This window comes from Centropristis striata, chromosome 21 (assembly GCF_030273125.1).
Source record: "Centropristis striata isolate RG_2023a ecotype Rhode Island chromosome 21, C.striata_1.0, whole genome shotgun sequence".
Taxonomy (NCBI): Eukaryota; Metazoa; Chordata; class Actinopteri; order Perciformes; family Serranidae; genus Centropristis; species Centropristis striata.
The window spans coordinates 21,402,019-21,423,999 of NC_081537.1; the positions used below are offsets into that span (position 1 = coordinate 21,402,019).

At 39.5% G+C, this 21,981-nt stretch overlaps 1 protein-coding gene across 1 annotated transcript in view; it reads left to right on the top strand.

Annotated features, from left to right (window-relative positions):
• sdk2b (sidekick cell adhesion molecule 2b) overlaps positions 1-21,981 on the top strand; it is a 327,715-nt gene that overhangs the window by 294,527 nt on the left and 11,207 nt on the right. Inside the window, exons 30-43 of the mRNA XM_059324690.1 lie at positions 941-1,142; positions 1,604-1,707; positions 3,357-3,427; positions 4,083-4,215; positions 5,461-5,517; positions 6,079-6,180; positions 7,309-7,424; positions 8,923-9,109; positions 11,278-11,415; positions 13,625-13,786; positions 13,867-13,992; positions 15,903-16,067; positions 16,222-16,362; positions 18,472-18,610. Coding sequence (XP_059180673.1) covers positions 941-1,142; positions 1,604-1,707; positions 3,357-3,427; positions 4,083-4,215; positions 5,461-5,517; positions 6,079-6,180; positions 7,309-7,424; positions 8,923-9,109; positions 11,278-11,415; positions 13,625-13,786; positions 13,867-13,992; positions 15,903-16,067; positions 16,222-16,362; positions 18,472-18,610 — 1,843 coding nt within the window. The remainder of the gene's footprint in view (positions 1-940; positions 1,143-1,603; positions 1,708-3,356; positions 3,428-4,082; positions 4,216-5,460; positions 5,518-6,078; positions 6,181-7,308; positions 7,425-8,922; positions 9,110-11,277; positions 11,416-13,624; positions 13,787-13,866; positions 13,993-15,902; positions 16,068-16,221; positions 16,363-18,471; positions 18,611-21,981) is intronic.

Consider the following 21,981-nt stretch of genomic DNA (forward strand, 5'->3'; position numbering starts at 1 on the left):
GACTACTACGAGTGTCTTTAATTACAACAGATTGCTGGAAACATTTTTTGGTGACCGTAATATAAAAATTAGGACTAAAAACAAGGACCCAAAAACAGCTTTTTAACTGTACACAGTGTCAATAGTGCCAACTTTTCGTTCCATTTTCTCATAAACACTTATTATACAATCAGACTTCTTATTGCATCCAGTGGAGGCGCCACCTGCTGACCATCTGAAAGAATGCAGGTTTAAGGCACTTTCTAATTGGCTTCATTTTTCAGAGCCTGATGTTGGTGCTTGGGTGTATTTTTTATTGCCAGAAATGTGGCAGATGATTATACAACCATAATCTGAATCGGCACATGAAAGAATATTTTAATGGTGTTTTGCAAAGTGGTGTTTTGAAGTGTAATGCTAACAAACGAGGGAACACATTAACAGTTGTATGCATAATTCTGAGAGCAGGCACAGGTGTGTGATCTCAGTAATGACACAACTTGTAGGGAGCTGTACTGAGTCTTCTTTGCACTCAGTTCATTCCCAGTTAACAGTCCAGTCAGCAGATGTGTTTTCCAAAGAGTGTTTGTGCCCTGTGGGTGTTTATCGGAAGCACTCTGATGCAGTTGTGAGAACGAATCAGTCCATCTGCTTCCCTCAAGGCATGTTGCGGATTGTTTACTCTGCAACTTTCATTTCTCAGCTACTTTTCATTCATCCAAATCACACTTTTCCCTTGTTTGTGCAACATAACCCATGCAAATGTGAGCAAGCAGAAACTGTTTTTTATCATTTCTCCGTCCTTCCTTGTATTTCTCTGCCCAACATCAATTTCACCTCCATTCCCCCAATCCTTTGATCCCTCTCTACCGTTTAAATTCAATTTCTCTCCTCCAACCTCTCTGTTAACAATGTCTCTTTCCCTCATTTAGACCATCTGTCTGTGTGTTCTTTCTTCCAGCTCGTCCTCAGCCCACCAGCCGTCCAATGGTTCCTCAGAAAGACGTTCAGGCTCGCCAGGTCTTGCTTTCATGGGAGCCCGGCAGTGACGGCCTGTCCCCTGTGCGGTACTACACGGTGCAGCTCCGAGAGCTTCCTGAGAACAACTGGACTGTCCACTCTGCCTCTGTTAACCATGAGGCCACCTCCTATGTAGTGTCTAGGTAGAGTGTACTTTCTAACTTCAAGCAGCGGATTTTATCTAGAACATTTCATCGCCTTTGTAACAACAATTGTTTTTCTTCAGTTTGCTCTCTGTAGATGTGCAAGATAATACTAAATGAAACAACACTTTATCTTCTCAGTCCCCACTGCTGCATTCACTTAAATATTCCCCCGGCTGTTGTATAGTTGGCAATTCAACAGTGTCGTTAAAGAGAGCAGGATATTATAGTCGGCTTTAGAACATAAAGAATGGTTTAAACTAGTCAAACGCATTAAGGGTGTTAGGAATTCAGCAATCAGCACTAAGATCTCAGTTTGGTTGAAGTTTTTGTCCGAAAACTTGTAGATCCCAGAGTGAGACTACATTTCTCTTCTGCTATCTGTGACTTAAAAGGTCAAAGATCCAGTGCAATAGATTATCATCAAGATTGATGTGCTTTCCTGTGCTTCCATCACTAAGGCTGAAGCCCTTCACATCCTACCAGTTCAGAGTCAAAGCTACCAATGATATAGGAGACAGCGAGTACAGCGAGGAGAGCGAAGCGATCACGACTCTGCAGGACGGTAAGAGATCCACACTGTAATTATCTGATGAGAAATTGAGCTTGATCCTAAATGAATAGTTTATCATTTACTTGAAAAATATACAGTACTGTGCAAAAGTCTTAGGCAGGTGTCAAAAAATGCCTAGAAGAATTTACGCTTGTTTGAAGGCAAAGGATGGTCAAACCAAATATTGATTTGATTTAGATTTTTCTTCTCTTCACTAACTTGCATTTTGTTAATTGAGAAAAATAAACTATTAACATTTCTATCCTTGAAAGCATTCTTATTTTACAACATTTTATCACGCCTGCCTATGAACTTTTGCACAGTACTGTATATGCTTTAATGGCCTTCGTAACGAGACAACTGCTGTGCTGTCAAGAGCCAAACCAACAGACAGTGATATAACCCTGACCCTAACGCCATGTTGGCCATTCACACAAAGAAAAAGAGGATGCTGGCCAATCAGAAGCCTGAAAAGGAGCTGTTAACAGAAGGCTACCTGGCTGCAAAGGCGAAACTATCACTCAGTAGCACATTGTGATGCCTCTGTTCCTCAAGATTTTGACATATTTATGTGAAAACAAGTCCTACAAGAGTTAGAACCAGCCCTTTTTTGGCACAAAAAATGTTGCTTCATTTGTGACGCCTAACAAAGAAAACTCTATTTTCTGTTCAAGTGTATTGTTGTGGTTCTATTATAGACAGGATTATTTTTGGTGGGTGACTCTCCATTGGTTAACTAGTAACCTTACAGTGTGGACAAGACTTTATGAAAGTCACTGTGCAAGAAATACAGGTGGATCTCAATAAACTAGAATATCATAGAAAAGTTTATTTATGTCAATAATTCAATTCAAAAAGTGGAAATAACACATTATATAGATCCATTACACACAGAATGAAACATTTCATGTCTTAATTTATTTAATTTCTTCTAATTATAATGATGATGGCTTACATTTAATGAAAACCTAAAATTCAGTGTCTCAAAAAAATGTAATATTACAAAAGAACAATTTTAAAAAACTATTTTTAATATGGAAATATTGGCCTCTGAAAAGTATGTCCATCTAAATGACTCAATACTTGGTTTGGGCTATTTGACTTGAACTACTGGGAATTGAGTTTTCTATGATATTCTAATTTATTGAGATGCACCTGTGGTCCTGCACAAAACAATGAATAAGCATACATCCCAAAATGTCAAATTATTTGTTTTAAAAGCTTCTGGAATGTACTGTATGTTCAATATGGCTATAATTCAAATGTACTTTAAGCACATGTACTAGGCACATATATAAAGAATAACCACAATACACTTCTGTATCACTGTGAAAGGAGTTAAAAGTCTGCATGAATGAGTCTATTGTGATTCAGACGCTACTGGCAAAGGCAGCAGGTGATGTCATGTGCACCATCTGCAGTTACCATGAGACAAGAGGACATTAAAACCTTGGCAAAGTCTGCCCCGTAGTGCTTTAACCAACTAAAGAAACGTTCTCTTTCCAAGTGCTGTTTCTGACTCATCTGTCAATGATTGTTCTGTTTTAGCTATTGTGTGTTTATGCCCCATGAATGCCACTGCACATGGATGGATTTAGCACCTCGAATCGTGCACATTTTCAGGTCAATTTAGCCCATTTTTCTCACTTTTATTGCCTCAGCGCCCGACGAAGCACCCACCATTCTCTCCGTCACGCCGCACACAACGACGTCCGTGCTGATCCGCTGGCAGGTAAGATGAGACGGCGTAACCTTTTTTTTCACGTTTCATTGTTTACAAAAACCATGAAAGTCTAAGAAAGTGGCCTCTAATGAGAGACCACGGCAGTGCACAGATCAGGTCTATACTTACAGACTCCACACTTTCACACACACCATCTATTCTGTGTGTGTCGAAACAAAAAACACCCTCTCCCACACTCACACCTGAATTAACAGGTCATAAAGAGAAAAACAGGAGGCTCCGAGCCACAATTTTACTTTTATGGAGAACACTTGTAGAGTTTATAAGGATAGAGAGGTACTTGTTTGCTTCTCCCCTCCAGCCCTGCTCTCTCATCTCCAACCATGGGGGATTTCTCCGTGTGACTCACCTGTGAATAAGCTCAGTCTGAGGGGAGGTTCTTTCGTTTTTTTGTCTTTGTTCAATTACTGTAAATCTCTTCAATGATGGTAAGTTGAGCTGAGACAAAGCACATGGTGATGAAGTGGAATTTTACACTAAAGAAACATACAAGTAAAATGCCTATTAAGGTGAAATTAGTAATTTATATGACTGCATTAAAACTGAAAAGTAGGTCATATGCAGTATGATAAGCTATTACTGGAGCTCAGTTCTGCAGAGATGTGCAACATTAGACCTTAACTACCCATCTTTTCCCTCACAGCCCCCCTCTGAGGAGAAGATAAATGGAATCTTATTGGGCTTTCGGATTCGATATCGTGAGCTGCTGTATGATCGTCTCCGCAGTTACTCCCTTCATAACATCAACAGTGTGTCCGCCTGGGGTGAACTCAATGGTGAAACATGAGAAACTCTTTTATTTTACTACCTACACTGTTGGTTCCTTACACAAATACATTTTGCAGTACAACATTTAAACATATCATAGTTTATGAAAGTTTCTGTTTGAAAAGTGACCAAAACGAAGCTTAAAATTGTGTCAAAATCGCTAACTATCTAATTTAAAACATTGCCAAAAATATACTGTTTGGAATAACAAGATCCTGTTAAAAACATTAAATTCTGCGCTCTTCAGCCAAACTGTGAAGTCATGATTGATTTTGCTGCGACATACGGTCATGTGACAAATATTCACTGAAAATGAGACAGAAATGCTGGCTGTTTACACAGATCAGAGAGGAGAGGACAGGAGAGGTTGCAAGTAGAGGCTGTTAAGATGCAAATAGTTCAATATGTACAGCCTGTGGAGAGCCAATTTTATTTTTCCAATATTTGCACTTGGTATAGCAATATATGAATTCCATTTCATTCAAATTTAAAATAAATAATTTATCAGAGAACTTTTCTTGCATTTTTTTTATGATTTATGTCATTATTACTGGGTTATACTGCTCAGAAGACATTTTTGAGTTGTCCCCACTTCTAGCTATGACTGTGCTGTTTCCAAAGAGATGCAGGACTTAAATATTGCACTGTGAATATAAAATGTAAAAAGTGCAATAAATGCCCTGAAACGGCTTGTTGGGGTTCAGATGGTTAAAATGCTCCGTTATGAATACAGACAAATTAACCAAGGATAGACGCTGCACATCAAAATTCATTCAGCAATCATACTTTGGAGGGGAAAAAGTGTTATTTTTCTCCTCTACTCCAGTACCAATTTCACACAATTATAAGACTCCGTCATGGTTGATTATTCCTGCGCAGTCTTTATGTGTCAGCAGCACCATTATTTCCATCAGAGGAAAACTTTCACACAGTCCCATTCTGCTCACAAGATCTCCCCGCTGGTCCTGACACTTCACAGCAAAACATTTCATCTTGTGATCAGTAGCTATCAGCTGCAAGCTATTATTAGGTTTACTCAGGAGCCGCTCTGTTTCAACTGCTCTTCGTAACTTAGCCTATAATTTTACTGCCATTGAGTCATTCTGGGACTCACTCAGAGGTATGATCACTGTGATTGTGGGGTTTTATGACAATAGTGAAACGATTCTAAACAAGGAAAATATTAGACTTTGGACACTAAGCTTATTGTCGCTCCACTACCTCCCTCTCATTTTATCTCTTCTTCCCCACAGCCCCCTATAGCATCCAGAATCTGAGTGATTCAACCATGACCCAGCATGAGTTGGACAGTAAGTTTTGTTATATCTCTGTTTCAAAAACACACTGAAACACATGGGTTCTCACTGATTCAATCCCTAAATAAAGTTTAAAAAAAGCTATCACAACATATGTTTCAAGTGCCCTGCTGCAAAGCAGTGGCAAGCAAATGAACATTTGGCTGCTTATATTCGCACTGCATTGCTACAAACACTCGCCAATAGAAGCTCCGTCTACAGAAATTCTTGGACACTGAGTACACAAGCTCGCATAGTCCAACATATTCCTTGCTTTGCACATGTCAGCTTATTTGGATAAGCGCTACAAAAGCAGATGGCCGCATATTTCTGCTGCACCCTTGTGATTATTTGCTGCAGAAAATCAGTGTTCAATTCCCAGTGGCAGTGTTGTGAGGATGAGTAGGACACCAGTGAGAGATTTCATCCTTATTATTGCACCGCAGACATTTTTATTAATTGTTTGAGGCACCTGGAGGGAGGATGGAATTGGCTGAAAGGAAGTTCAGGAATTCACATTTTGGTGTTACATGTGATTCCTAACTTTTTATCCTTGGTTGTTTTCTTCTCCCGCAGAGCTGAGTAAACACAAACGCTATGAGATACGCATGAGTGTATACAACGCTGTGGGCGAAGGGCCAACCAGCCCGCCACAGGAGGTGTTTGTGGGAGAAGCAGGTATGAACACTTCCTGTCATTTCATCAACACATTCTCAAGTGCAAAATGATCTGACCACCCTCGAAGCAACCGGATTTGGCTTGTCTATACAGCACACAACCTGTGTTGAAGTTATCTCCTTTAGAAGATTTCAGGTGTTTGTTTTTTTTTTAAACCCCAAAGCTTTTCTGCTGAAGGTTACAGTCACTTTCAGCCATTTTCCATGGGTTTCTTGATAATTACTTTGGTTATCATCAGGAAAACCATGGAACATGTCTAGATATGAGCTCTTAAATTAAACTCTTATGAGCTATTTTTGTTGTTATCATTTGTCATTCATTCAATCACATGTCATATCATTTGTCCAAACAAATGTACCTTTAGTTGTACCAGGCATTAAAATGAACAATAAATTAAAGAAAAAAAGGGTGGTCTAAAAATGTTTTCCATGACAGTAGGTATAGAACAAAACAATCACTTATAATGCAGAAAAATGTGCACTGCAAAAAAATAAAAGTTGGGTGAACTCAAAATTTCAAGGCAACACACTTCGATAAAATTTTAAGTTGGACAATTAAACTAAATATTTTAAGTTTTGTTTTTGAGTTTGCTCAACTCTGAATTCAGATTTTTGTCAACTCAACTGTAAATTGTACTAACTTATAATTTTACATTGTAATAACTTGTAATCCTTACTTCTGCTAACTTCTGCAATGTGCTGAATTGGCACGATTGTAACGGCGCTATGAAATGTCAGCTAATGTTGCGACCACAATTTTAGTTAGCATTGATACGCTAATGTCTACTGTAACATGCAGCACGGCTAGCGTCAGTTAGCCGCTAGCTTTCGCTAATGAATTTCACCGCTTTTCCGCATTTCACAAAAAAGAAATAAGAGTTAGCAGAACTATTGTCCCTTGTTGTGAACCCCAACTTAAAGATATAAGTAACAACAACTCACAAACTTGTTTTTGAGCGGACAACTGGCTTCCTTTGTTGTGCTAACTTACATTATTGCCCTAAATGTCAAAAATTTATATTTCCAAGTTTTACCAACTTAAATCACTGTTTTAGGCCAAAAAATACAAGTTGGCTTTTTTGCAGAGTGCTTGTCTTGTATATTTAATTTGTGTTGTGGCCTTCGACAGTGCCTACAGCCCCGCCCCAGAATGTGGCCATTCAGTCTGCAACAGCCACCCAGCTGGACGTGACGTGGGACCCTCCTCCTGTGGATGCACAGAATGGAGACATCCAGGGCTACAAGGTCAGATTCACATCGCAGCTTTCTCAGGAACCTTCACTCATAGAAACAACTTCAAACTTTGCTTCTTTGGGTCCCGAGCAATACACCTGCCATGACATAGTTGCATCACACACTGAAGTAGCAGCATCATGACCTCAGAAAAAAAGTGAGATATACTCTGATTCAGGGGGGAAAAAACGCCAGGGGCAGTCTTCACCATGGGGCATCCCTAATTAAAAGACCCCAAACAGCTAGAGATTTATTGCAATGCAAAGATAAGAAAAATATTGACTAGCCAAAGAAACTTGCAAAAGCCTCCAAAGCACCTAAAAATATGCAGCTCGTTAGCTGGTTAGTATTTCTACTTGTATTTCTACATTTACCTAAAAAAAATTGTGTTTACTGCAGATTTTACTCACAAAATATAACAATTAAGATATGATGATTTGATATGATGAACCAAAGTTTTTATTAGCATTATTATTTTTTTCAGCAGAAACAAATAAACATACATAAAAAGAAGAAAATATTCTAAATTAACAGCATAGACAATTCAAAAAGGCAGCATCATCTAAACAGTGTCTTAAGAGTTCAGCAGCACAATGTTTATCCGAAAGAGAAAAAGGAAAAGAAAAAAGTGGAGAGAAGAAAAAAATTATACTAAACTACATCAGGAGCACAAATATCGTCAAAGCAACATAACACGCATTGCACATTTTCCCCTTAAAAAATAATAATAGGATTCCTTACAATTGTGTAATTTAGCTACCATTAGTTCAAATAGATGAATAATGTTAGAATTTAAAAGCTCACAAGTAAAAAGTTGAATGCTTGACTTTTACTGTGCAGTACTAACAGTTTGACTTATAATATATGGTAGTTATATTCAGAAAAAAAGTTTTGACTACTTCTTCAAATATTTTAATATCGGCAATACCAACATTCACAGTTAGAGAAATGGTGAAGAGCAAGGCAAGATTACTCAGTCCGCCCCCGCTGCTGCTCAGAGTGCTGTTTTCTTGTTTATTCAAACTTTATTAATAATGAATGTGTGTATAATATTGAGTATCCAATTTGAACCAAATTCAACACTGCACGTCCCTGGGACCTCAGCAGTACACCCACAAAGTGTGAAGGAGATCAGATGAATGGTCCTTGAGCTATGTGAAGGACACACACACACATACATACAGACAGACATCTACAGCTTCACAATTAGATAGTTGGATAAACATTCAGATGTTTGTGGTTCACAAGAGACTGCATGCATTTGATGTTAATCACCATTAAACGCACAGTTTTTACACTTTTAGGTAACACTGTTCTCCAGAGGCGCTCTCAATAAAAGGTTTAGTCTGTTGCTCAAGAAAACATTTACAGCAGATAAAATGAAACTGCTTTCCCTTCAGGGAGATTGAAATGGGACTGAGTTTTATAGAAGCAGAAGAAGCTGTATTCCCTGAACAGCATCTGTAGACAAGCATTAATATTTATCCATGACTTTTTTTATTCCATGTAGGTTTACTTTTGGGAGTTCCAGCGTAAGAATGAGACGGAGAGGCTGCGCACTCTGTTCATGCCAGAAGGAGGGGTGAAGCTGAAGAACCTGACTGGTTACACCACCTATATGATCAGCGTGGCCCCCTTCAACGCAGCTGGGGACGGACCCCGCAGCCCGCCGACCAGGGGACGCACTCAGCAAGCGGGTAAATCTAACCAATAAAAATGCAAATTATTTATTGGCTGTGAAAGAGTGCGACAGTCAGAACTACTGCAATCAAGCAATACAGTAAAACAAATATTTCTGACTGTAATGAATGAACACATGATGGAGAGGTACTGAGGAAAATAAGACAAGCCGAAGACAAATGAGGTAACGGGATGACATGACTAAAGCAGATAAATTAGAGCCATGTTCGTTCATTTGTCATATTTATGCGCTGCCGGTGGTGCTGATGTTAGTTTGGAGAACCCTGAGTGTTTTCTCAAAGTGGATGAGTCAACCATGAGGAAAGAATTTGATGTGAAGATGATGCTAATCGTTGCTGTCAGCATGCCAAACGATGTTAGCGGAACCACACACTGAGCATAAGTTCCTAATCAGCAAACCCACTCTGAACTCATTTGCTGAATCTCCTGTTTTGTCTGAAAAGTAGACGGTATGAAAACGCTTTGGGCAAGTTTTTCTGTCTACAGGCACGCTATGTGTACACAACATCACCGACAAACCGCCCCCACCTGCCCCTTCTCCTTCTTCTCTTTCCTTCTTTTCTAAACTCCCGCGTGAACGTTGGTGCATTTTTAATATTGCAACTCAGCCCAGTAAAGAGAGGAAGAAGACGAGCACGCTTGTCTTGTCTCATGGGTCGCTGTCGTGAGAGAAGGAAGCAGATGACAAGCTGAAAGCGGGGAGGAGGGAGCAGCACTGTGGAGATAGTTATCCCGTCTTTTCACAAGACAAAGGGGCTTTGTCTTTCACAAGCGTCTCAACTTCTGCGAGACAAGTTTAAAGACAACAGGGCAGGCTGTGTTTGGAGCACGGTGGTGTCACAGGCTCTGTCAGCTGCGATCGGGGCCTCCGGGCTGAGAATTGTCGTTGTAGATGTGAATTAGTATGACCTGGGTCAGATAGTGTTTTTTAAGTGATGTGAAGCCTTTTGACCCATATGCAGGTTATCAAAAATGTAGTGTTGACCTAATCAAAGCAGGTCAGCTGCTGAACAAGGACACACTCACTGCAGAGCGCTGAAAGCAGCCTCGGCTTCAGTTACACAGCAGCAGCAACAGCTTTTTCAGAACTGCTGTTGTTGTTGCTGTGGATATGCAATAAGAAAATCTCCAAAAGCTGCAGCTTTAAAAAAAGAAACAACTCCATATATAGCACCTCTAGGTGATGCAGATGTTAATATTTCCACAGCTGTTATGTTGTTTGCCTTTAGGGGGCAACTTTTTACAGCTGCACGTAAAAATATAAAGTCAGTAATAATAGTTATCATTTACAGGAGGTTAAGTAGACCAACAAAATTGTTCGTTTCACTACTTAAAACGTCTTAATGTCCTCGGTGGAAATCTGTCCAAACCTGTTCTGTGCAGCTTTAAAAACCCAGTCAACAGAAAATAAAATTCCTATTTTTAATCCATCCTGTGTCTTTATGTTAATTGCTAATTTATCTTTTATTATATGCCAAAAAATTCGTGTCAGGAGTATTTTCCATAATTGAAATCCTGTCTTTTCTAATCCTGTCCAATTTCTAAACAACTCATTCTGCAATCAGGAGCTTTTACAAAAGATGAATCTATAAAAGGAGACTTTTTATTTGGGAGTCTAAAATCAGACTTTAACATTTGTGTCGGGTCGTAGCTAACAGAGAAACACAGAGAGTAGGAGAGATGTGTGTTTAGATATCAATGCAAAAATGTTCTTTTCATTTCCAAAACATATTTAGCTGAAGTCTAATTTATTCATCCCTCCCTTGTGTGTGTGTGTGTGTGTGTGTGTGTGTGTGTGTGTGTGTGTGTGTGGAGTCAGCAGTTCTCTCTCAGCCTGCCCATTTTAGTTTCACTGGGACTTAATATATAGACTTATAATAAAGTACTTATAGAAAGTATTCACAACTATTATGTTAGCTAATTCACATTGATCACACGATACTGACCTTTTGACACATGGTTATTTTTAGTTGCATCTAAACTTTATTGCAGGCTCTCTCTCACAGACAGACATATTTGAGTTTGCATGGCCGCCCACACACATATGCTCACATATTTTCCGCCATATGTCTAAAGATTTGGCACCTCCGAAGTCCCGCACGCATACTTAATTTATTGACTAATTCCCATGCATCTTTTAACCTCTGACCTCTGTATTTTGCAGCCCCCAGCGCTCCCAGCTTCATCCACTTCAGCGAGCTGACCACCACCTCGGTCAACGTGTCCTGGGGCGAGCCCACCTTCCCTAATGGCATAATTGAGGGCTACCGTCTGGTCTATGAACCCTGCACGCCAGTCGATGGTGAGCTCTCATTCTTACACTTTCCTCTGCTCAAAACAGCTGCTGGCTTCTATTAAAGCTTTATGCACACTACAAGATCTATAACGATTATTTATAAGCTTGTGTAGAATTTGACAAATTTACCCCCAACCTGCTCAAAATCTTGTGGTGTGCATTTTTTTTCTTAGGCTATAAGCTCATCATCTTGACCTTAACAGCTTTTGTCATTTTGGGCTTTCACAATCATGAATTTACTTGATTAATTATCATGCAATTAATGATTTCTTCGTCTATTTCTGTTGATTTTATGCCACACTATGCTGTTGTGTTTGTGTTTGCAACTAAACCTAAATCCATTTAGTTAGTGTCAATACATGCTCATTAAAATGAGGCTAATGATGTCAATTAATCTCTAAATAGTTTGCTGAAACAATATGTATCCCCTTGCTCTGCTGCAACATACATTTATTTTAAATAACTTGCATAGGTCGACCTATAATGGAAACATGGTTCAAGATGGTTAATAAATGTAGAAGAAGGGTGGATCTTATTCTTAGATCTTATTTTTAAAAGTTATTATGCAGCAGGGAAACACAAAGCCTGAGTTAAACGTTCCTGCTTCAGCCTCCAGATTGAGGTCCGGAGGCACGGGGGAGACTTTGTTTTGCCTGCAGGGCCAAAGTTAATGCTTACTTCGGGGCTACAGTGCACATTTACTACCACTTGACAACTTTAATATTAATTTCCTCTCTGCTCTGACTGCCAACACCTGAACGCCCTGAGCACCACCACCACCCGTTTCTCTCTCGCACGATCGCAAACTCACTATTCCTGAAAGCATCCACGCTACTTCCAAAACTCCACGTTTCCATCCCAACATTTTTTTTCCAACTTATCTAATCAGAAGAGCTGGATAGAGGTGACAACTGCAGCATAACTTTCCCCGGAGCTGTCAAACACACTGCTGCACCCATAGGGGAGACTCTCCGCTATAAATCAAGACGCCTGTTATCGGCAGCTCTCTGTCATCATCTTGCTTTGTAAGCTACAAGTACAGTCTCATATGAGCTGAAACAGAAAAACCTGCCCAGCAGCAGTAAGATCCAGACAGCTAAGCCTTTTTTTTCTTTTTTTCATGAAATTGAAACCATTTTCTCAGACCATAGACCATATAAATAATGGACATAGTGACCATGACGTCACCCATTGGTTTGTGGACTGCCCGTTTGAGGCATTGAGTTCAGTGTTTCACTCGTCGCCATTTTGTTTCCAAAAACTGGGAGCAAACCATATTTGGACTGTGGAGTTGCTGCTAATTCATGTTAGCATTAACTGTAGCATTAACTGGGATGTTAGTTTTGGCTCGCAAAAAACATAAACATGTTACTTACCTAAGAAAAATTAACAGAGGCTCCTGTTAGTCCAACCAAACGCTGAAGAAGAAATTTCTAATGAACAAAACGTTCAAATAAACTTTCATTAAATGAAAATACAGTGTGAAACTTTATTGACATGTTGTTGTGGAAATTGTTGCATCTTATGACTGCTCGTCTTGTTAGTGACCTGTCAATCAAAAGTAGCCACTTCCCAAATCATACGATTCTTTATCTTCTATTTTCTTCTAAATGGGGGCATTATTGGAACTTTTAACATCATATTGTCTTGAAGAAGATTTTCGACCATTGAGACCATAGTGTTGTCCTAAAAAAAATTTTGAGGTAATAAATCAAGTGAGAAGTTTTTTCATTTTGTATTGAAATGAATGGACCAAAATACTCCTGCAGCCGCTGTCAGCAATCCCTGCTGGAATTTTCGGTAGAATGCAGCTTAAGGCAATTCCTGGTTTGCCTCACTGCTCAGACCCGGAGGTTGCCGCCTGGCTCAGACACTTTAAATGCTCCTATTTCACTTTCTGTTTGTTGCCACATTGGCTTTAAATTCATTTGATTGTGGAATCAAACAACTGTGCAAAATGATGGAGGTCAACTTTGCAATTATGTAATAATTGCACCAGGGCTAATGTCATTGCAACCCTTTATATATCCTCTGTTATCATGTCACTGCAGTGCTGAAATGTGAACATATTTTCCGCTACTAATTCCATCACTGCGTATGTTTGTGTTGAGTGTGCTCCCACTGCCTGGCCTATAAGTCCTGCTCTAAATGTGGTCTGTTTGTCTAGAGTCCTCAGTGGCCTGTGCCGACTGTCTCCACTCCCCCTCCCCCCCAGGCGTCAGTAAGACAGTGACAGTGGATGTGAAGGGGAGCGGCACCCTCTGGTTGAAGCTCAAAGACCTGGCCGACGGCATCACGTACAACTTCCGCATCCGGGCCAAGACTTTCATCTACGGGCCCGAGGTAGAGGCCAATATCACCACTGGCCCTGGAGAAGGTAGTGTTTACATCTGAAAACTTTTGAAAGCTTTATTTTATTTAGATACATCACTCCAACGCTTAATTATTCTCACTCAGGAGCCCCGGGACCCCCAGGAGAACCCTTTATCACACGCTACGGCTCGGCCCTGACCATCCACTGGACCAGCGGGGATCCGGGACGTGCTCCCATCACGCGCTACGTGATCGAGGGCAGACCTTCAGGTGTGTGCCTCAGCTGCATACGGACGCAGACAATTACCACTTAAGTCATGAATTTGTAATCTGTGCCTTATGTTGGCCACCTTGATACTTTGATTAAGGAAAGTGGTGTAAAGTGTCAACATCTGCTGCCCTGGAGTCGGTCTCGCTGGTATTTTTAATGGCTTATTGATCGTGGCGCGGCAGTTGAGACAATTGGCATCAGGTTTCAGCTGTGATTGACAGGCCCTGGCAGGGTTAAGATGGTGATGGTGGTAGGTGACTCACAGGGAGGGATGTGTTTCAACCACTTTTGAGTGAAAATTGAACAATGGTGGAAAAAGTATTCAGATCCCTTACTTAAGTAAAAATACTAATACCACACTGTGAAAAACTGTTTACCAAGTGGGGTTCATGTGGGCGCTGGATTGCTTGCTTACAAAGTTACCAGAGAAGAAATCAGTATGTTTCTGTCGAAGCTGAAGTGAAAAACCTTGGGTGTTTTTTTGTTTTTTTTCCAAAGACCACAACCGAGTTCAGACTTCCAGGACATAAAATAATCCATAATCGTTGATATAGTAAAGGAACAGTTCTACATTTTAAGAGTTTGAAGCGTGTGTGGTCAATATGCAGCTGGAGCCAGCAGCCAGTTAGCTTAGCTTAGCATAAAGACTGGAAGTGGGGGGAAACAGCTACTCCAACACTGAAAATAACCATGATGATAATGATGATGATGTAAGAAGTATTCCGATCTCTTACTTAAGTAAAAGTACTAATACCATATTGTAAAATTACTCCAAGTAAAAGTCCTGCATTCAAAACTTACTTAAATAAAAGTACAAAAGTATCAGAATGTACTAGTAGTAGTAGTATCAAAAGTAAAAGCACTTGTTATGCAGAATGGACCAGCTCAGATTGTTTATATGTTCTAAATATATTATTGGATTATTATAAACTAAGCATTCATGTAAGAAGCATTTTAATTTTGTAAAGAGGCTGATTTTCAACTACTTAATATACTTTTATAGGCTTTAATTAAAAATTTAAAAAAAAAAGTCTAATCGCTTTAAATTGGTCATGTTTTTTTATGTTAAATCTTGACCTGAAAAGTAACTAAAGCTGTCAGCTAAATGTAGTGGAGTAAAAAGTACATTATATGCCTCTAAATTAAATTGAATATAAAGTTATATAAAATGGAAATACTAAGTAAAGTACAAGTACCTCAGAATTGTACCGAAGTACAGTACTTGAGCAAATGTATTTAGTTACATTCCACCACTAAAATTGAAGGGGGTACTTAGTGGTCGATTTTAAGGAGGATTAGCAACATGTTGATGATGATATAAAGCGTAGGTTAATGCTTAGGGGATGAGAAATATGGTTAAAACCAACCTCACACAACCCCCCTCTCCTTCACTTCTCATATCTACACGCCAAGGGCCATAACTCTCTGCAGTATCATATAACTTGATGACTTGTTTTTGTCTCCAAATCAAATTACGTCAGCTTTTTCTAACTTTTCCCAAAGTTCTGCAGCATGACGAATGAACTCCAGTGCTTGTTTATGTTTGTGTACCCCATTAAAAGAGTCAAACTTACACCGATGTTTACAAGCAGCGATGTGTAATAAATGTTCTCTGGCAAGATTTCCAAAGCCATCTAACATTGCTCCATTTGAAATATGGCCGCGCCACTATTTATGATGTAGATTTGGTTGCTGTAAATTTTACGGGAGCAGTGAAATTGATGGATTGTGTAATATTTGTGGGAATTATGAATTACCCGGGGAGCTGCCAGCCAGACCGGAGCCTTATATCAAACAAAACAAACAACCTGTTAGCAAAGACATATTGACTTTGTTCGGATGTTTTACAAGTTTAATGTTCTTGTCGGGCTCGTATTTACCCAAAATTACAACTTAAACTTCATTACAGATGAGGGATTATGGGATATCCTAATCAAGGACATCCCAAAGGAAGTAACATCACACACATTCTACATGAACATCCTGCGTGAGGGGGTCAGCTACGACTTCAGGGTAATTGGAGTGAACGACTACGGCTACGGAGCACCGAGTCTACCGTCTCCTTCTATATCTGGTAAGCTCTAATTTATTTCTTGATCGCACTTGGAATTAGATTCATTTTCAGACTGAATTAAATCCCCTAAGGTTGTTCAGTCATCACAAAAAACGTGGCCATTTGTTTGTTTTTTTAACAAGCATGAATTCCAATTTTCTGTGTTTTCTTCCAGCCCAAAAAGTGGCGCCTTTCTACGAGGAGTGGTGGTTCCTGGTCGTGGTGGCTCTGGTGGGGCTCATCTTCATCCTGCTGCTGGTTTTCATCCTCATTATCAGAGGGCAGAGCAAGAAGTACGCCAAGAAGTCTGAATCAGGTGAGTGCACACAATTAAATGGAGAGTTTCTAACTCTAACGAAGGGGCACAGAGGGCGAAGAATGTGATGACTTTTTCTCATAAAAGAAACTCACTTTATAAGGGTATTTAATGATTTACAGTTGAACTTTTTTTCAGAGGGGTATGTTCTGACTTTGAATGATTCAGATAATTGACTGAGTAGCAAGAGAGAAAGCGGAGAAGAAAGCAGGAGTAGGGGGCATACTTGTCCATTCAGTGCAGCTCTGACATCAGCGGGTATTTCCCTCAGCTCAGCACTTCTGCCATAGCTGTTTAGCTGCCAGGCAGGGAAGGGGGGGGGGGGGTCCTCGTGGGTCATTGCCCATCTTTCTGACTGACAGAGGAAAAACAAGAGGTTCCTTCTCACTCTAACACAAAGACTCTCTCAAAGCCTCCATATTCCCCTGCAGGAATCTGGCCCGGGCCACTGGACCTACCCAGCCGTTTTTCTTCTTCTGTGTGTTTGCGTAACCACCAATTGACCTCAAGTAGCCCCGAGGCAACCGCGGAGGTCCTGGCCTCGCTGCGGTCCCTCATAAGTCTTGGGATGACTGAAAGTGATTTTAACCTGTAGCAGGGCAAGCCAAAGCGCCTCCAACCATTAATCTACTGTAGAGCAGCATGGCAAGTCTGTCACTCTCAGTTTATAGAGCTGGCGGTTTGATTAATCATGAGGGACACTCGGGAGTCGATGCAAAATAGTTGTGTTATTGCCCATTCATGTGTGATCAACAGACGGTGTTTACACACAGAGGCACACTCATTCATCATGTTAGGGATTATTTGGTACATGCACTTCTATAGGTTTCCATACACATGCCATTTGTTCTCATGACTTTGGGATTTTATATTCCATAGGAAATCTCCTTTAACAATTCTCTGTTCTGGATTTAATACACTGTATAGACTGTAAAGTTTTCCATTGCAGAACATATCTGTAGTTTATGAGAAACTTTAAAAACTTTATTGCTTCAGACTCATATTATTCTTTGACATTCTTGTGATATTTCATTAGTGAAGTTCCCTTATTTCTCAGTTTGTTTTTTATGAAGACATAAAATAAATAAAGCTGATTCATAAAAAATTCATCATGCACTTCGAGAACAAAGATGAAATGATGAGAATAAAGCTGAAATACAATAAAGTCAACTTTTTGAATATATCTAATTTATGTCTAAAACATTCAAATAAATTACATAAAAGAAGATCTACCAAGAATAGCTCATTTATGTGTAGGAGGATTTTATTACTACTACACCCTTTCCGCTCATTTTATGACATTGATGAAAATCAGGTTGTAGCTTCCAGTAACTGCTCGGATAGAAAACAATGTTCCTCTGATGACTTATTGACACAGGAACACCCAATCTGTGAATATCTTTCCAACTTTACCAAACACAAAAAGTTGACTATATTCTTGTCATTTCGACTTTTTTCTCAAAATCGTATTTCAACTTTATTCTCATAATTTTTTAAGTATATCTAATTATGCTTCACATCTTATTCACATATACAACATTTTCTCAATCATATGGCATTAGTAACAACAATAATTAGAAATAATATAAAATGGAGAATGGAAAATGGAGTTTATACTACAATAATTTAAAAATGATATAGAAAATAAAATAAGAAATTAAAATAGCAAAACAGATGTTAGATATTCTAGGTCCAACATAATTGAGAAATGGGGTCCATATATGATGAAATAAAACAACTCATAATTTTTGCATAATGAAAAAATCCACCTCTCATTATTTTTTTTCCTACCTGGCCCCAATCCTCAGGAAGGAAATGTCCAAATCCCATATTATTTTAATGGTCAGCATATTAAGACCTGAAAGACATGCAATTATAACTTTTCTTACTTGGACTTGCCCTCAAGGATTTGAGACGTCTCGATGATTCACTCATTAATTTTTTGTGTCAGATGCTTCCATTACGAACAGCAATATTTAACCATCTTTCTATCTGTCATCCTTCCTAATTCCTAATTTCATTCACTCATCTGCCCATCCACTCCCCCATTCACTAACCGAGCTGTCCGTCTGGCCTGTGGTCACACAGTGTCTCTCTACGTGTGTGCAGGTAACAACTCTAACTGCAACGCTCTGACCCACGGAGACATGGTGAGCCTGGACGAAGGCCGCTTCCCCGCTCTGGAACTCAACAACCGAAGGCTGTCTGTGAAAAACTCTTTCTGCCGGAAGAACGGCGTCTACACCAGGTCAGTGATCATAGCCGCTTATAAACCAGATGATTCAAAGTGCAGATGATACTTAAACTAGAATCTTCATTCCAGGCTAAAATTAAATAACCATATGGTAAGATAATTGGGTTATCCGTGGAAACTTCACCTCATGCCTAAAAACATTTTCAGCTCTGTGGAAAAAAAAGCATTCCTCCTGACAACTTGGACTCTCCACTCTTAACTGCAAAAATATAAAAAGATTCACTACAGATTTTCTTTTAATGAGCTTCTGTATTTCAGAGAATCACAGCTGTAGGAGTTGCAGCATGCTGAGAACATGACTTTCTTTAAAGCCAATCGCTCTGACTGACACCTTTGATAAAAACACTGCAGGGAGTCCAACCGACTGTATACTTTGCATTGGATCATTAATACCTGCTTAAGTAAAAGGCGGACTTATAGACAGCTGTGGACAGGTTTGTCAGCAGTTCCTATGGATATCATAGCATGCTATAATGATACTAGACTGGGAGATGTGATTTGAACAGGTGCACTATAAGGAATAAGCCTCCTCTGTGTGTGCGTATGTCCATGCTATGTGAGTCTGCACGTCTGAATTTGTGAAACGTACATTGTTTTTTATATGAGAAAGTGTGAGTAATTTGTTTTGGGTGTGTGCATCTGTATGTGTGCTTGTGAGTTTGGCCTTGTGGACAGATCAAAGCAGCTGCAGGTCTTTGAGGAGCTTCCAGGCAGCTTCCTATTATGTCTGTGGGCTTGAAGCAGGAGGCTGGGAGTGAAAGAATGCACAGATGTACTTTCAGACTCAGCACTCTTTGAACTCAGCCCATAGCAGAGGAACCCAAATCCCAACACCTGAGCCCCCGATTATAGATTAATGCCACATCTTGATCTCCGGTCTCAGAATACCAAAGACAGGATGAAGTCCTGTGCCTGATACCGGGATCAGAAATCAAACATCCTTAATCCCACTGTGCTCATTTTAATTCAGAGCTCTGTCAGACAGCAAATGCCATTTGTGTTTGATTTTAGATACAGGGAGTTTCTCTGCATGAAGATCATTTGTTCAGAGTTTAACCAGAAGGCCCGATATGACCTTAAATTCAATCAGCATGACAGGGGAGTCGATGCAGTTCACTTTTGGTGACTGACAATTTAAAGGTTTTTTTTTTTTTTTTTTAAGTGGGGTTGTATGAGTTCATATCTATAGTCAGTTTATTACAGTAAATGGTGTTTGTACCTGCAGAAACTAAGCAATGTGCTGCTGTGGGTGGGGGCAGCCACCCACAGGTGGTAAAAAAATACCACCTTTAAAAAATCAATATCAGTTTTGAGTGTACGGTATATATTGAAAATATTTCACTGCTTTACCTTGCTATTAAAGCTGAGCGTGGAGACACTAAGGCAGTATATATGCTCTCTTTAAAGCTACCATACTCCATTGACAAAAACATGAATTGTACCTTGGTACATGTTCCACTATTGCCTCCATCGATTAGTTTGCATGTGTTATTGTGTGACTTTAGTGTTTGAAAGGGTAAGTTCTGATTCACCAATGTCACACATTAACATATACAAACAAATCAATCGAGGCAGCAGTAGACCAGAAAATTCTTTGTTCTGCAAGGTATAATTAGTGTTTTTGTCAATGGAGTATGGTGGCTTTCAAGAGAGCATCGATGCTGCTGCTGACTTCAACTCCCTGTCGGAAAGGGCTGTCTGGCAGCAAGGTAAAGTGGTGAAAACATTTTAAATAAAGTGGAAATTTGAACTGGTATTGATTTTTTTCAAGGTGGCTAAAATAGGTTTTCCTGCTGCCCCCATCGCATGCTTAGCTTCCGTGCAAGTACTCATGCCTGCTTCTCTAAAATTAGGGCATGCCGACCGCCATCTACTCAAGGTAATACACTAACTATATTTAAAAACATCACTTTAAGTTTTGCTGGCCTTGGGTGCTCAGAATAGTAGAACAGCAATACTTACAGACATTTTAATAATTATCTGTTCCACATGAACATCCTGGATTCCGGTCAAAAATAAACAATTTAGGTATTATGTGGTATATGGTTTTTGTAAGACATAACTTCTCCAAATCCACTCTGACAAGCACATAAACTCCTGCTTGGAATCACACACGGGAGTCTAAATGTGTTTGAGGGTTGAGGTTCAACATCCAGCAGGTCTATGTTTTACTGCTGTTAAGATAAATAGGAACGGATTAAAAGCATCATTCCTGCATGGCTTTGTATCATTCTCCTCTAATAGTTTGAAACTTCCTTTGACACACTGGTTTGGGGTGTAAGGAGGTCTTGGTGAAGTAATTCAGTGTAGATTAACATGGTTTTAAACACTCTTGAGTGACAAAGCTCTTGAACACTTCAGACATCTTAATGAGTCCCTACAGGCGATTGTAGCAAGAGGAGAGCCTGATAATGAGTATAGACCGGGGGGAGATTTGATTTCACCCCCTGGTTCTCATTTCTTACCCGACATACTGCTGACTGAATTTTGCCGCGAGAGGATTAAGTGGACCCTTCTTTATCCAAATGAGAGAGCTGATAAATAATTCACGCCTCACTCAACAGTGTATGAGAGTCAAGGAGAAGAGGTGAAAGTGGGCCGAGCTTCCTCAATGTTTTTAAACAGGCAGTTTATCATAATGTCCCAGTGGGCTCCCAATAGCATTTCTTCACAGTGGTTCCAACTCTTTGTTTGGCTGTGTTATAAAGGGGCTCGCTGCAAGGACTGCTGAGGAATGGAAGTTGGTAAAGGTTACGCTGGAGGGTCCTTTTGGGAATAAGTGCAGATCGGAATTCAGAGCTGTGATGAGAACCTCTTTGTAATATTTTCTGAGTCGGACTGCATCTTAGAGAAATTGTATCCCTTGGGAAATTTTCCTTGGCCATTATTTTATGCCGTAAATGGTGCTAATTATAATTTTTTATCTTGCTGCAAAGACGATCTGACGAAAATGTGTTTTAGTCCTAGTCTATTAATCAATTGACGGAATATTACTCAACAACTAATAAAAAAACGTCAAACTTTTATATGCTTAATTGTCATGAATTTACTTGATTAATTGTGTCATTACTGGATTCATAACCCTCTAATAACCCTGACGTGAGAGATACAGCTCATAAATGTACTTTTATTAAATGATTTAGGCTTACACAGCTAGCACATCTTGTTTAACATTACCAAGTGATTTTCTTCATGCTATTAGTTTGCTTCTTTTCATTTTTTCTACATGAGCTTTGTTTTTACCTGCTTTAAATAATCTATTTTCAGTATAAACCTCTAGATGGACCTTTAGAAATGTTGTAGGTTAAGCAAATTCAAATATGTCTGCATGGACTGAGACACTTGAGCTCTGTTAAGCATCCTTA